Source organism: Salvelinus sp. IW2-2015, linkage group LG11 (assembly GCF_002910315.2).
Source record: "Salvelinus sp. IW2-2015 linkage group LG11, ASM291031v2, whole genome shotgun sequence".
In the NCBI taxonomy this organism is placed as follows: domain Eukaryota; kingdom Metazoa; phylum Chordata; class Actinopteri; order Salmoniformes; family Salmonidae; genus Salvelinus; species Salvelinus sp. IW2-2015.
Genome location: NC_036851.1, coordinates 11,074,544 through 11,088,222, shown reverse-complemented (window position 1 = coordinate 11,088,222; position 13,679 = coordinate 11,074,544). Strand labels below are relative to the sequence as shown.

The following is a 13,679-nucleotide window of genomic DNA, read 5'->3' as shown; positions in this document are numbered from 1 at the left end:
TACCTATGATAGAAATAAGTTGAAACAATTTTATGTAATTAATTTCATTATTCTTTTGGCCAAATKTCATATTCACAAATGTAAATTTACAAATAAAACACCACTTTCTTACCTTACAAAAAGAAATTGAACTATATTTTAAGACAATTAAATACTTTACTAACAAAAAAGCTGTTGGAATTATACGTGTATGTATGTCCCTTAAGGTCCTTGTGTAATGTGATATTGTATCCCCTAGCCCAATTGTCCTTTGTATATTATTTACATATACTTATTCCCCCATGTATTTTCTGTATTGATTTGTTGTTAATAAAATACAAAAACTCCTTGCTTGGTGGTTGAAACAACGGAAAAAATGCCACCTGCTGGAGAGTGACAGATTTTCCATCGAGTTCGGTCTCTCTCGTCCTCTCTGGTTAAGGTTGTTGTTACCAAGTCAGACATTTCCGAGTTTCCTAGTTCCGACTAGCTTGTCAACGTGTCATGAATAACCACATAGCTAGCATACCATTTGTTCAATTATATGTAGTTGGTACTTTCTACGCGTTGATATATTTTTGGAATGACATTTGAACAGATGGGTCGTCATTTGCAAGGAAATACAAGATGACTCAGTTGTAGGCTTTACATTTCATCAAGTGTTAATAAGTCAGCTAGCGATAGCTGGCTAGAGTACTGTAGACTGTAAACAACAACAAMCCTTATCTTCACTTGAGCATTCACATGTTCCGGGTTTCCCGAGAGATTCAAGCAGTTGGAGTTGCTTTCCTTCTTTGTTTACTACTGCAGCTAGATAGCTAAAGTTTAAAGTGCTGTTAGCAACCACGTCTTCATGGGGATGAGTCGAATAGATTGTATATTTTTTTGTGTGAGTTTCACCCGACACTGGGACCAAAGATTACCTACCAGGTGGGTGGGTGTACACTGTACAGTATGTTTTGTGGACAGGTTTTGCAATGAGTGTCCAGCCACTTTGACCTCAGTCACATCTTTGTGCTGTGTTCTATCCTCCCCAGGTTCCAGAGGAGTACTTTGACACAGAACAGGTGTACATCATTACCAAACCAGAACTGCAGAACAAACTCATAACTGTGTATGTACACTTGGACAATTACATTATTTCCTCAAATGGACCCGTTTGAAGCGCACGTCTTATTTTTGATCCACTCTGCTTCTTTTGTATGCTTGTTCCTGCACTGCACTTTTATGATTAAGGTCTCTTATCTCTCCTCGTTGATTGGTGTAGAACAGCCATGGAGAAGTTAATTGGTTGTCCAGTGTGCATTGAGCACAAGAAGTACAGCCGCAATGCTCTTCTCTTTAACCTCTGACTTGTGTGTGACGCACGGACCAAGACCTGTGCCCTTGAGCCGATTGTCAAGAAGCTCTCTGGGTACCTCACAACACTGGAGGTTAGTGTCTCCCTGGAGGCTAGTGCTATTTTCTAAAACATTATTAGGTCTGAATGTCATATAGGATATATATAGAACAAAGTATTGATGTTTCTATTTATTTTGCAGCTGGAGAGTGGGTTCATATCGAATGAAGAGAACTAACAGAAACTGCTACCCATTATGTYCACGTTGTTAGAGGAGCTCAATGCTACCGGAGCCTACACCTTACCCATCGGTATGTGTTTGCATTTGCAATTTKTGAGACAATCGTTTAAAAGTCAAACCCCGATATCTCAGTCTCACACATGCTTCTTCCCTCCCTCTTATTCAGGTGAGTCCAATACAATCAACCTGAAGCTGATTGAGCAGCGCAGGGCCCCTCTGATCGTGCAGGGGTACGATGTGCCTGTCTTCACTCAGTGCAAAGACCACTTCATCAAATCCCAGTGGGATCTCACCACTCAACAGGTAGGCCTACCACCACACTGATAGCAGCTCACGCAGATACACCCATCCATAGTGAAAGCTAGCCCACTATTGGACTAAAGGAGCCTAACGTTACTTCTTAGTCCAAGGACCTTACAGGCTCTGTTTGAAGGGCSAATTGGCTCTGGAAGCCAAAACAGCCAAATACTCCTTTAAAACGTGAATCGATTCTCAATTGAGGTACAGTTCAAGAAACATTAATCCCTCTACTTTCATATCACTTCTAAATAAATTCACAAATGCAAAATACACACTTACTGTACACTGTTTTAACCGTTTTTAACACATTTGTAGCCAACAGTATTTTTCAGTGACATCATGTTTGCGGCGTCTGTTTTCCGTTTACACACAGGTGTTAGGAGATGCAGATGGCTAATTAGCACAGGTAGTCTACTCTTTCTTCCGCTTTTTTCCGTAAACAAGGGCTGTAAAATGAAAATATGGCCGTGTGGGAACCCTTTCCTTATAAAGGTGTGTATCAATTTAACATTTAGTTATTTTACAATTATTTCACGCTGATACGAAAGATAAGGCCCTCATGCTTATGCTAATGTTCAGACCGAGCATCGCGCTCTTAACAAAACTCCCCCCTACAGTCGACGCCTTCGTCCAATAACTTTTATGTGTAATGTAATGTAATGGAACTGAGAGTCATGGTCTAACCTGAGAGCATACCTACAGTAACGAGTGTGGCTGACATCACATCAAGGGTTTCAGAGAAACAATGGTCTGTCTATACTTTGTGTAATGTCATCATGAAACTGTCTCCGATTAAAGCACTGATGACGATTTGGTTAAAATTGTGTTTAATTTTATTGTAGATCCTGGCCTACATTGGTAGGTTCAGGCATATCCAGATGATATCTGCAGAAGCGGATGTTGAACTCAATCTAGTCCGGTTCGCCGTACAGAATTTACTGTGAGTAGTTTGAAACTGGTAATATGATGCAACAGAAAATACAACATTTCCTTATGAAACCATGGAATACATTCTACAAGTTTTATTTTTACAGGTATTATGGTGTTGTAACCTTGGCGTCAATATTTCAGGTATTAAAACCATCAGCAATGATACCTTCTTTACATAATGTGTCTTCTTCATGTGAAATGTGTTTGTGTGTACAGTCCTGTTGACTCAGTATGCTTTCTTTCCAGTACTCCAACGTGTACTGCACAAACCCTAAAGTCCAGAGCCTGATAGATGACAGGTCCATTCAGGCGGAGTGTCTCAGCTATGTCACCAAGCAAGGTAACAATCAGTTTGGGAAGTTGTAGTCAGAAAGAGTTTGAATTTGTTACAGTCAGTGTATGATATGCTGTTTGTGTTTCAGGACAGAAGAGAGCCTGTTTAAGGGATGTGTTCCAGCTGTACTGCGGTCTGACTCCATGCACCACAGTTCGCGATCTTTGCTCCCGCTACTCGCAGCAGGTGCAGAGGGTAGATGAGTGGTGAGCCATCAATCCTCCATGTTATCTCATGATGTTTATGTGGGTGACATGGACCACGAAGTATGGTATGCATATTTATGCAGAGAAGTGCACAGAATAGTGTTGTTGTTGATATCATGTGATGCTCAACAGGAGGCTGATTCAGTATGGGCTGATGAGGGCTCTAATTCGCCGGCTGCAGAAGTATCCTGTTAAGGTGACCTGAGACGAAAGGAGCCGCCCACCACGCCTTTACACTGGTTGCCATAGTTAYGACGAAATCTGCTGCAAGACAGGTACATTTTGAAGGCATTTCTGATGGCTGGACACAAGATGAATGGTTTTATAGTGATGACGAGTGTGTCTAGGAGGATGAATCATTACAGGGGACTGGATAAGTATTTTGATAAATATGTCTATACTCTGTGGTCTCTCATGGCAGTACCCTTTACTGTCTCTGCAGGAATGAGCTACAAAGAGCTGGACGAGCGTTTGGAGAATGACCCAAACATCATTGTGTGCTGGAAGTGATACCCAACTACACAGACTTTGATGCAGATAGAGCAAGCCCCCTCTCAAACAAAGACAGACAGAGCCACATGAGGTCCCATTGTACGAAAACATGAGCCTCTTGCTCGTCTCCCATCTGATGCACACGAAAGGCTGCTGTCCAGGAGAGACCAAGTGAAGCAACCGCGGCCAAAGATGCCATAAAGTGACTTCTTCCTATCACTGGAAATCTTCTGGAAAATATATGTGTATTCAAAGGCTAAGACATGTAGATATTTTTATACTACCAGTATGTCACCAAGCTCACTTATCTTCAGGTTTTTCCATCCAGACTCTTGAAGCAATCATTGTTGTGGGATASTTTCATTCAGAACAATGAATGGAAGAAGTCATAAAGACCACAAAACGAAGAACAGTATACTTATTTATTAATTGTGCAAAAACTACTGTATATACCCACTCCTTGCAATAATAAAGATGCAATTTCGTCGTCACCCACTGTCTGACTGTTTATCTTGCACACCTTACCACCTAGTCTAAAGATTATTATTGCCCACCTTCGCCTCTTCCTCTCTGCCTAGGCTTACTTCGGGGATCTTTTTGTACCGCTCTGTCTTGTGGTCATGTCTGTAATGCGCATGCGTATGTATCCAGTAACCATGCCAACCTTTTGGTATCGGCATGTAAAGTGAGTTAGCGCGTCAAGCTGCCTCAGTCTCCACACTTTCTCTCAACTCAGCCTTTTTTTGGTACAAACATTTATTGTCGAGGATATGGAAACCTCTGTTATTTTTCCCGGAGAGGCAGAAGGATATGTCCAAAATCTGGAAACATTCTCACTCAGGGACATTGGCTCTCCAAGGTGCAGTATGTCTTACTAGTATGAGCTACGTTAGATAACTTACTGTACTAGCTAGCTAGCTAATAGCAAAGACCATCTCTGATGATAATGCCAGCTAGACAAAAGTTGCAGTCTATCTCGCGCTTTTTCAGATTCGTGGCTGCGGTATTCCATTCATTGCTTTTGATTTCATTGACAGGTGGTTCAGACAACATGAGTACATAGAGAAACTCAACATGCAGGCGATATTGAACGCTTCAGCCACTCAGGACGAGTTCGTCAAGGAGCTCCTTGTGTCACTGGGAAAGGTAATAACCGTCTTCTATAACGCTAGGTTAGCTTTCACCTGTACAGGTGTGTTATGTCGTCTCCGTTTTTTTTATGGACCAAAAGATACTGCACAGGTTACTGCACATGTAAACAGGTAATTGATTGAACACCTTTTTTCACCCTAGATTCCCACCCTGGTCCATGAGATGATTCTAGTAGAGCTTTGGAAACAGAAGGTGTTTCCTATTTTCTGTCAACTCCAAGACTTCAATCCGAAGAGTACATTTCCTCTGTACATGGTGGTGAGTGCAAATACCATGGGGGATGTAAGAGAGGAGATATTTCGTTTTGGGTTAAAAAAAATWATAATACAAAAATGTCCAGGAATTCAGCAAAACATTTGTTTAATTTAGGAAATCTGTTCTCAAGTATTCCCACGAATAAAAAAGAGATGTGTTCCTGTCTCAATGTACAGTAAATAAGGTATGAWATTATTTATTTTCAAATACAATCTCTGTTTGGACTTAGTTGTGGTCAATTTTCAGTGTACAAATTATTATAATTATGTTCCGTCCCCCGACCATCCGCTCTGACAAAAATATTCAGACCCCATCGCTGCCAAAGGTTTTTCAATAAAGTACTGAGTAAATGGTCTGAATACTTATGTAAGTAAGGTGTTTCTGTTTTTTAAATTTTTTAAATAAATTTGTAAAAATGCCTAATAACCTGTTTTCGCTTTGTCATTACGGGGTATTGTGTGTAGATTGATGAGGGGGAAAATTATTTAATACATTTTAGAATAAGGCTGTAACGTAACAAAATGTGGAAAAAGTCAAGGGATCTGAATACTTTCCGAATGCACTGTACAGGTACAACATGTAAGAGGTACAACAGCAGTGCATATACACAAGGGTGACCATATTTAAAAAAAAAAAAAAAAAAAAATCTGGACAATGGGAGGATTTTGCAGAACAGTGTAACCTAGAAGAATAAAAAAAATGTGCAGCACAAAAATCCCACTGCACCGAGCGGTCTCTTCAAGTTTAGCTAGAATTTTTGGCCGAAAGGATTTGACATGTGATTGGTTGACGATATGACATTGGCCTACGTCTCATCTTGAGCTGCGAAGAATATCAGATCTCAACAACCATTGGAGAAGTGTTTACCACATCACATAGCCTATATCTTGATGTAGGCCAATGTTATATCCTCAACCAATCACATTTGTCATTCTTTCTGGCTAAATTCCAGCTAACTGTCCTCTTCTTCAAGTTGAACTACTTACAAAAAGGGTGCTTCTAACGAAGTCTTACAAAAGTAAGTAAATAGCCTTATTAGACTGAAATATATAAGGTCATTTCATTAAAATTATGAGACTCCATGCTCATTAGTTGCTCATTCAACATTTTCACTGCTGCTTCAAACAATCCTGAGATAAATCTCCCTTCCTAACTGTTTTACAATGTGACTGCAAAAGACGTGTCAATTCTCATCAAATGAATAGGAAGTCTGACTGAAATACGGGATGAATTTAGTGGTGTTTTAAGTTGTTAATAAAATGTGGGACATATTTGTTTGGTCGCGGGGCAAAGGGCCAAAATGTGGGACTGTCCTGCACAATGGTCACCCTACTGTACACCCCCTAGAAGTTTCCATCTCATTTCAGCCTCTCCCTTCTCATCTACAGATTCACCATGAGGCTACAATCATCAACCTGCTTGAGACAATTATGTTTCACAAGGTGAGAACTTATTTGAACACTTGCCTCAGTACCAGCACAATGTATGCAATGTCTGTTTCAGATATCACATAGGCTACAGTATGTCCTAAATATATTTARTGTCTGTATGTGTTGGTTACAGGACTCCTGTGAGGCAGCAGACGACTCAGTCCTGGACCTGGTGGACTACTGCCACCGCAAACTAACCCTTCTGGCCAGCAGAGCATCCAGGGATGACACCCCAACCCAAGACCGACTCAGTCACACAGAGAGTGGAGACTCATCCTCTATACAGGTACAGGGTGGATTCCTCTTTACAGGAGCTGTCTGGATTCCAGCTACAACATTAGAGTCAGGCCATTGCAAGTCAGGATGGTGGATTTACTTTGGTCAGTGGTGTGGATTGTAAATGTTCTGTTGTGCTGTGTGTCTGATGCAGGATTTGCAGGGTCAGAATGCAGCATTAGAGTTTGAAATTTCCCTCAAGGCTCTGTCTGTCCTGCGCTACATCACTGACCATACTGACAGGTGGGAAATTTAGCATTCACATATCATTTTTCAAATACCTTACATGCTATCAAAAATAAATAAGCAATTCTGTCATGTGGTGAAATGTATTGTTTGTGATTTCTCTCTCACACACAGTATCAGTGTGATCAATAGGATGCTGTGCACCCATAACCTGCCCTGCGTGCTGGTACAGCTGGTACAGCACAGTCCCTGGAGTCGCTATTCTGCAGGTTGGTCACTGAACGTGTATTCATGCAAATGGACAAAATGGATCATACAATTTCCACATAACCCCCTCTATGGGATAATATGATTATATCAAAACAATGGCCATCTTTTTACCTACATAGCCTAGTTGTTACAGTGTAGTAGTAGTAATGTACGTGCCCCGCCCACCTGAGGATCTGTATTTTTCAGCCATATATTTCCTGTGTTTGAGGGGTGCAAAATCCACTTGTCTCTTAAATGTTTGTAAAGACCTGTCAAGCACACCCTGGTAATGGCTGAAATGGGCTCAATGGGAGACATTGGATTTCTGTTGAATCTATAAGAAGGCTAAAGCTTAGTCTGGGTTTTAACACACCGTCTCSACACTTACATCACRAGAAAGAGAAGAAAGATCACTTTATTTTGATGAGTGTTCATTTTTTGTGGAGTTGAATAATAATTGAATACAGTTGACATTTTTACAAAATAGATGCGTTGAAATGAAAGCAACTTCAGAAAATGAACACTTGGATTATARTGATATTATGTCTGATTTCGCAAATAGTGTATGTTTTGTATAATCTAGAGCCAAGTATGTTGATTTTTAATCTTGAGTGTATCTTGCTATTGACACACTTGTTGAATTATGCAAGAGAACTTGACAACAATGAAGCAGTCTAGACAGATCAGGTGAGTGCTGGTAGGGTAGACGGAGCAGGTGAGTGCTGTGCTGGTAGGGTAGACAGAGCAGGTGAGTGCTGTGCTGGTAGGGTAAACAGAGCAGGTGAGTGCTGTGCTGGTAGGGTAGACAGAGCAGGTGAGTGCTGTGCTGGTAGGGTAGACAAAGCAGGTGAGTGCTGTGCTGGTAGGGTAGACAGAGCAGGTGAAGTGCTGTGCTGGTAGGGTAGACAGAGCAGGTGAGTGCTGTGCTGGTAGGGTAAGACAGAGCAGGTGAGTGCTGGTAGGGTAGACGAGCAGGTGAGTGCTGGTAGGGTAGACAGAGCAGGTGAGTGCTCTGGTAGGGTAGACAAGAGCAGGTGAGTGTGTGCTGGTAGGGTAGACAGAGCAGGTGAGTGCTGTAGGGTGGACAGAGCAGGTGAGTGCTGGTAGGGTAGACGGAAGAGCAGGTGAGTGCTGGTAGGGTAGACGGAGCAGGTGAGCTGGCTGGTAGGGTAGACGGAGCAGGTGAGTGCTGGTAGGGTAGACAGAGCAGGTGAGTGCTGGTAGGGTAGACAGAGCAGGTGAGTGCTGGTAGGGTAGACAGAGCAGGTGAGTGCTGGTAGGGTAGACAGAGCAGGTGAGTGCTGTGCTGGTAGGGTAGACAGAGCAGGTGAGTGCTGGTAGGGTGGACAAGAGCAGGTGAGTGCTGTGGCTGGTTAGGGTAGACAGAGCAGGTGAGTGCTGGTAGGGTGGACAGAGCAGGTGAGTGCTGGTAGGGTAAAGACGGAGCAGGTGAGTGCTGGTAGGGTAGACGGAGCAGTGAGTGCTGGTAGGGTAGACAGAAGCAGGTGAGGTGCTGGTAGGGTAGACAGAGCAGGTGATGTGCTGGTAGGGTAGACAGAGCAGGTGAGTGTGTGCGGTAGGGTAGACAGAGCAGGTGAGTGCTGGTAGGGTGGACAGAGCAGGTGAGTGCTGTGCTGGGTAGGGTGACAGAGCAGGTGAGTGCTGGTAGGGTGGACAGAGCAGGTGAGTGCTGGTAGGGTAGACGGAGCAGGTGAGTGCTGGTAGGGTAGAGGACAGGTGAGTGCTGGTAGGGTAGACAGACAGGTGAGTGCTGGTAGACGAGAGAGGTGAGTGCTGGTAGGGTGACGGAGCAGGTGAGTGCTGGTAGGGTAGACGAGCAGGTGAGTGCTGGTAGGGTAGACGGAGCAGGTGAGTGCTGGTAGGGTAGACGGAGTCAGGTGAGTGCTGGTAGGGTAGACGAGCAGGTGAGTGCTGGTAGGGTAGACGGAGCAGGTGAGTGCTGGTAGGGTAGACGGAGCAGGTGAGTGCTGGTGGGGACGGAGCAGTGAGTGCTGGTAGGGTAGACGGAGCAGGTGAGTGCTGTGTAGGGTAGACGGAGCAGGTGAGTGCTGGTAGGGTAGACACGGAGCATGGTGAGTGCTGGTAGGGTAGACGGAGCAGGTGAGTGCTGGTAGGGTAGACAGAGCAGGTGAGTGCTGGTAGGGTAGACGAGAAGGTGAGTGCTGGTAGGTGTAGACGGAGCAGGTGAGTGCTGGTAGGGTAGACGGAGCAGGTGAGTGCTGGTAGGGTAGACGAGCAGGTGAGTGCTGGTAGGGTAGACGAGCAGGTGAGTGCTGGTAGGGTAGACCGAGCAGGTCAGTGCTGGTAGGGTAGACCGAGCAAGGTCAGTGCTGGTAGGGTAGACAGAGCAAGTGTATGGTGGTTGCAGCTCTGGCCCTCCCCTTTATGTTAATTTATTCATATATGCTAAGTTCACACTATGTGTTTATGCAAATGAGGCACATATACTTTTATTTATTTTAACACAAAATTAAATTAAAATACCTAATACAATAATTAAATGTACAGTACCAGTCAAAAGTTTGGACACACCTACTCATTGGTACTGTGTATATGAGTGCATTCTAAGAAATAATTCCCACCAAAATCACTGAACTCCATTTCATTATTTGTCCGTGCCAGTATAATGTTTTATGCGCTATAATTCAGTCAATATCTGCGGATTATAAACATTTTAAACGTTTGGAATGTCTTCATTCATTGTCCAACTGTTGCATAAAAAAAATTAAAAAAGTAAAACCTTTTAACCACTATGATGACCATTGCTAGGTCCTGTGTGGCTCAGTTGGTAGAGCATGGCGCTTGCAACGCCAGGGTTGTGTGTTCGATTCCCACTGGTGACCAGTACGAAAAAGTATGAAACTGTATGCACTCACTACTGTAAGTTGGTCTGGATAAGAGTGTCTACTAAAATGTAAAATGTAGTAAGTAGCCCAACCTATCCCTCATTACCTGTCCTTTGTCTCCCTCTACAGGTGCGATGGAGAAGTACATGAATGGAAAATGGCAGAAAGTTCCATCTGAAGACCGTCTAAAGATGACTAAATTGGACGGCCAAGTCTGGATTGCTCTGTACAACCTGGTGCTGAAGGAAGACTGCCAAAGGAAATATGACTTCAATAACTTCAACAAGAACCAGCTCTTAAAGGTACAGTAGCCTCAACCAGTACTGGCACTTCTGACTATAGTGGCTTCTAAAACCTAATGGTCAAATCTATAGCTCAGGAAAAATGTCTGTGCCAGATCATTATCCTTTAATAAATTAATCAAATGTATTTATAAAGCCCTTTTTACATCAGCCAAGTGCTATACAGAAACCCAGCCTAAAACCTCAAATAGCAAGCAATCCAGATGTAGAAGCACAGTGGCTAGGAAAAACTCCCTAGAAAGCAGGAACCTAGGAAGAAACCTAGACAGGAACCCGGCTCTGAGGGCTGGCCAGTCCTCTTCTGACTGTGCCGGGTGGAGATTATAACAGTACATGGCCAAGATGTTCAAACGTTCATAGATGACCAGCAGGGTCAAATAATAATAATCACAGTGGTTGTAGAGGGTTCAACAGGTCAGCACCTCAGGAGTAAATGTCAGTTGGCTTTTCATAGCCGAACATTCAGAGTTAGAGACAGCCGTTGCAGTAGAGAGAGTGAGAGTTCCATAGCAGCAGGCAGAACAGTTGAAACTGGAGCAGCAGCACGACCAGGTGGACTGGGGACAACAAGGAGTCATCAGGCCAAGTAGTCCTGAAGCATGGTCCCAGGGCTCAGGTCCTCTGGGAGGGAGAGGGAAAGGGAGAGAATTAGAGGGAGCATGCTTAAATTCACACAGGACACCGGATAAGACAGGAGAAATACTCCAGATATAACAGACTGACCCTAGCCCCCTGACACAAAATATTGCAGCATAAATACTGGAGGCTGAGACAGGAGGGGTCGGAAGACACTGTGGCTCCGTCCAACGATACCCCTGGACAGGGCCAACCAGGCAGGATATAACCCCACCCACTTTGCCAAAGCACAGCCACCACACCACTAGAGGGATATCAACAGACCACCAACTTACAACCCTGAGACAAGGCTGAGTATAGCCCATGAAGATCTCCCCCACGGCACGAACCCAATGGGAGCGCCAACCCGGACAGGAAGATCACGTCAGTGACTCAAATCGTATCTGATCTCCCCTCCGATTAGGAGATAGATGAGGTATCCAGCTGCTGTTTTGACTCAGGTGTTTCCTATTACTGTTATTACCATGATTGTATCTCCTTGACTGTATGTGAGGATAGCATTGTGATCTCTGAGAACTCTGTGCAGGATAGCGTAGGTGGTCTATCAAGCAGACCACCATGCAGACCGGAGTACAATAAAAGTCCAACTCAAACTGAAACTTAAACTATGAAATGTCAGMAAATGACCCATTATATTTTGTGTGTAGTTACGAGGTTTCCTGACGGAGGTGTTAATTGACCAGCTGCCCAACCTGGTGGAGCTCCAGCGCTTCCTCAGTCACCTCACTGTCACAGACCCTGCCCCTCCAAAGAAAGACCTCATCTTGGAACAGGTGAGGAACACACACACAAGGAACACGCACGCGCACACACAGGAACATGTGCACACGGGAACACAATGAATTGCTGTCATACAAATAAATACCGTCCTTTTACTGGTAGATTCCAGAGATGTGGAACAACATTATGCGGGACAATACGGGGAAGTGGAAGGCCATTGCCAAGTACCAAGTGAAGGAAACGTTCAACCCCTCGGAGAAGGACCTGAGACAGCAAGCACTCAGGTAATACTCAGCCTGGTGTTATTMGTAAAGAGACTGAATGAGACCAAAGTCTTTAAGGGAGAATTTAACATTGGATGGGGTTGAGACATACAAATGTGGACCTTTCTGTCTCTGTTACAATCTATACTGTTTTTGAATCATCTTTGTCTAGACTGGCCCAGACCTATAACCTGGATGTGATGGAGAGTTTGATCCCTGAGAAGCCCAAGTGTGGAGCCTGTGGGGCCGAGGCTTCTAAGAGATGCTCCCGCTGCCAGAGAGAATGGTACTGCCAGAGGTAAGACTGGTTACAGTGAAACACTAGACAGGGAAATGCACCTCCTTAAATAAATATCAAGAGAATGGTGCTGCCACTTTTATTGTGAATCTCTTACTAGTCTTGCAACAAAAGATGTACTCAAAAGACAATGAAAAAGCCATTGGTTTTATTAGCACCCCTTGGTTCAGGAGGTTCTACATTGTACAGCTGAATGAGATTATACGTGTTGTTGCTCTGTCCTTGTAGGGRATGCCAGGTGAAGCATTGGTCCAAACACAAGGTTGCCTGCCAGCTGATGGCTGAAGGCACAGAGACGCTCCAGAAGGACCTGGCCGTAACGCCTACAGAGAGAGAGGCAGACATAACTGACATATTGGACTGAGTGATGGGAGAGAGAAAGGGCTAACAAGGTGACAAGTCAATGGACAGTTCTCTACCTAAATGCCATTTGGGATGGGATTCGAATGCAGTTGTTTTTGGACTGTTTAATGTCAACCTTTTGAGATTTGTCTAGATTCAATTCCAACTTCTAGATTTGATGAATTACAATGAAAATCTAAGTCGTGATTAGAAGGGTTAATTTAGGTAATGAACTGCTAAGCCTTTGCTATCCCTTTGATCTCAGACCTGATACTGAGTGGAACTCACAGGTTGAATTTGGGAGGGRGCAGAACTCAAGACTTTTAATAATCAGCTCTCTGTTGTAGCTTTTTTTTTTTTTTTTTTGACAGTTATAACAATTAAATAGGTCTATGCTTCTGTTATATTGAGAGAAAAAATGTGTAAGTACAAGAATAGCCTAAGTTTTTGGCTGCGGGTGTTTTGTCTCATCACCTTGGTCAGTGATCCTGGGATCAGAATCTGCCTATTGTCCGGGTAACAGCAAAGGTATCCATTTCACAGGGTTGTGTTTCAAAGTAACTTTATCCACTAGATTGTTTAGACTTTGCACACCACTTTTAAAAAGGTGTGCCTGCCATGTCTTTAACTCGTACTGTTGTTCACGAAGTTCACAAACCGTTAATTACATAAGCTGTCAATGGCTGATTAGCAAATGAATATCCATAAGGTGGTTTTTATTTGMATGTCACTGGGTTGAGGATTTCCCACACCCATCACTCCTGCTCTACTCTTCAAGACTCAGAAGCACCYCCTATGTGAAAAAATTCCGCATGTCAAGAACAGTGGACTGCTCTTCACTTTCTTTTCTTTCTGTTATTAAATTATTACTGCTGCATCGTA

At 43.5% G+C, this 13,679-nt stretch overlaps 1 protein-coding gene and 1 pseudogene across 1 annotated transcript; both read left to right on the top strand.

Moving 5' to 3' along the window:
* Positions 1-403: 403 nt before the first annotated feature.
* LOC111969792 (GATOR1 complex protein NPRL2-like) lies at positions 404-4,312 on the top strand (annotated as a pseudogene).
* Positions 4,313-4,502: 190 nt separating this feature from the next.
* Positions 4,503-13,679, top strand: zmynd10 (zinc finger, MYND-type containing 10). Its single transcript, XM_023996047.2, has 12 exons — positions 4,503-4,680; positions 4,859-4,967; positions 5,115-5,231; positions 6,617-6,670; positions 6,792-6,944; positions 7,089-7,177; positions 7,295-7,389; positions 10,366-10,538; positions 11,822-11,947; positions 12,057-12,178; positions 12,330-12,455; positions 12,684-13,679. Exons 1-12 carry the CDS (start codon positions 4,592-4,594, stop codon positions 12,817-12,819), a joined length of 1,389 nt encoding a protein of 462 aa, XP_023851815.1. The 5' UTR covers positions 4,503-4,591; the 3' UTR covers positions 12,820-13,679.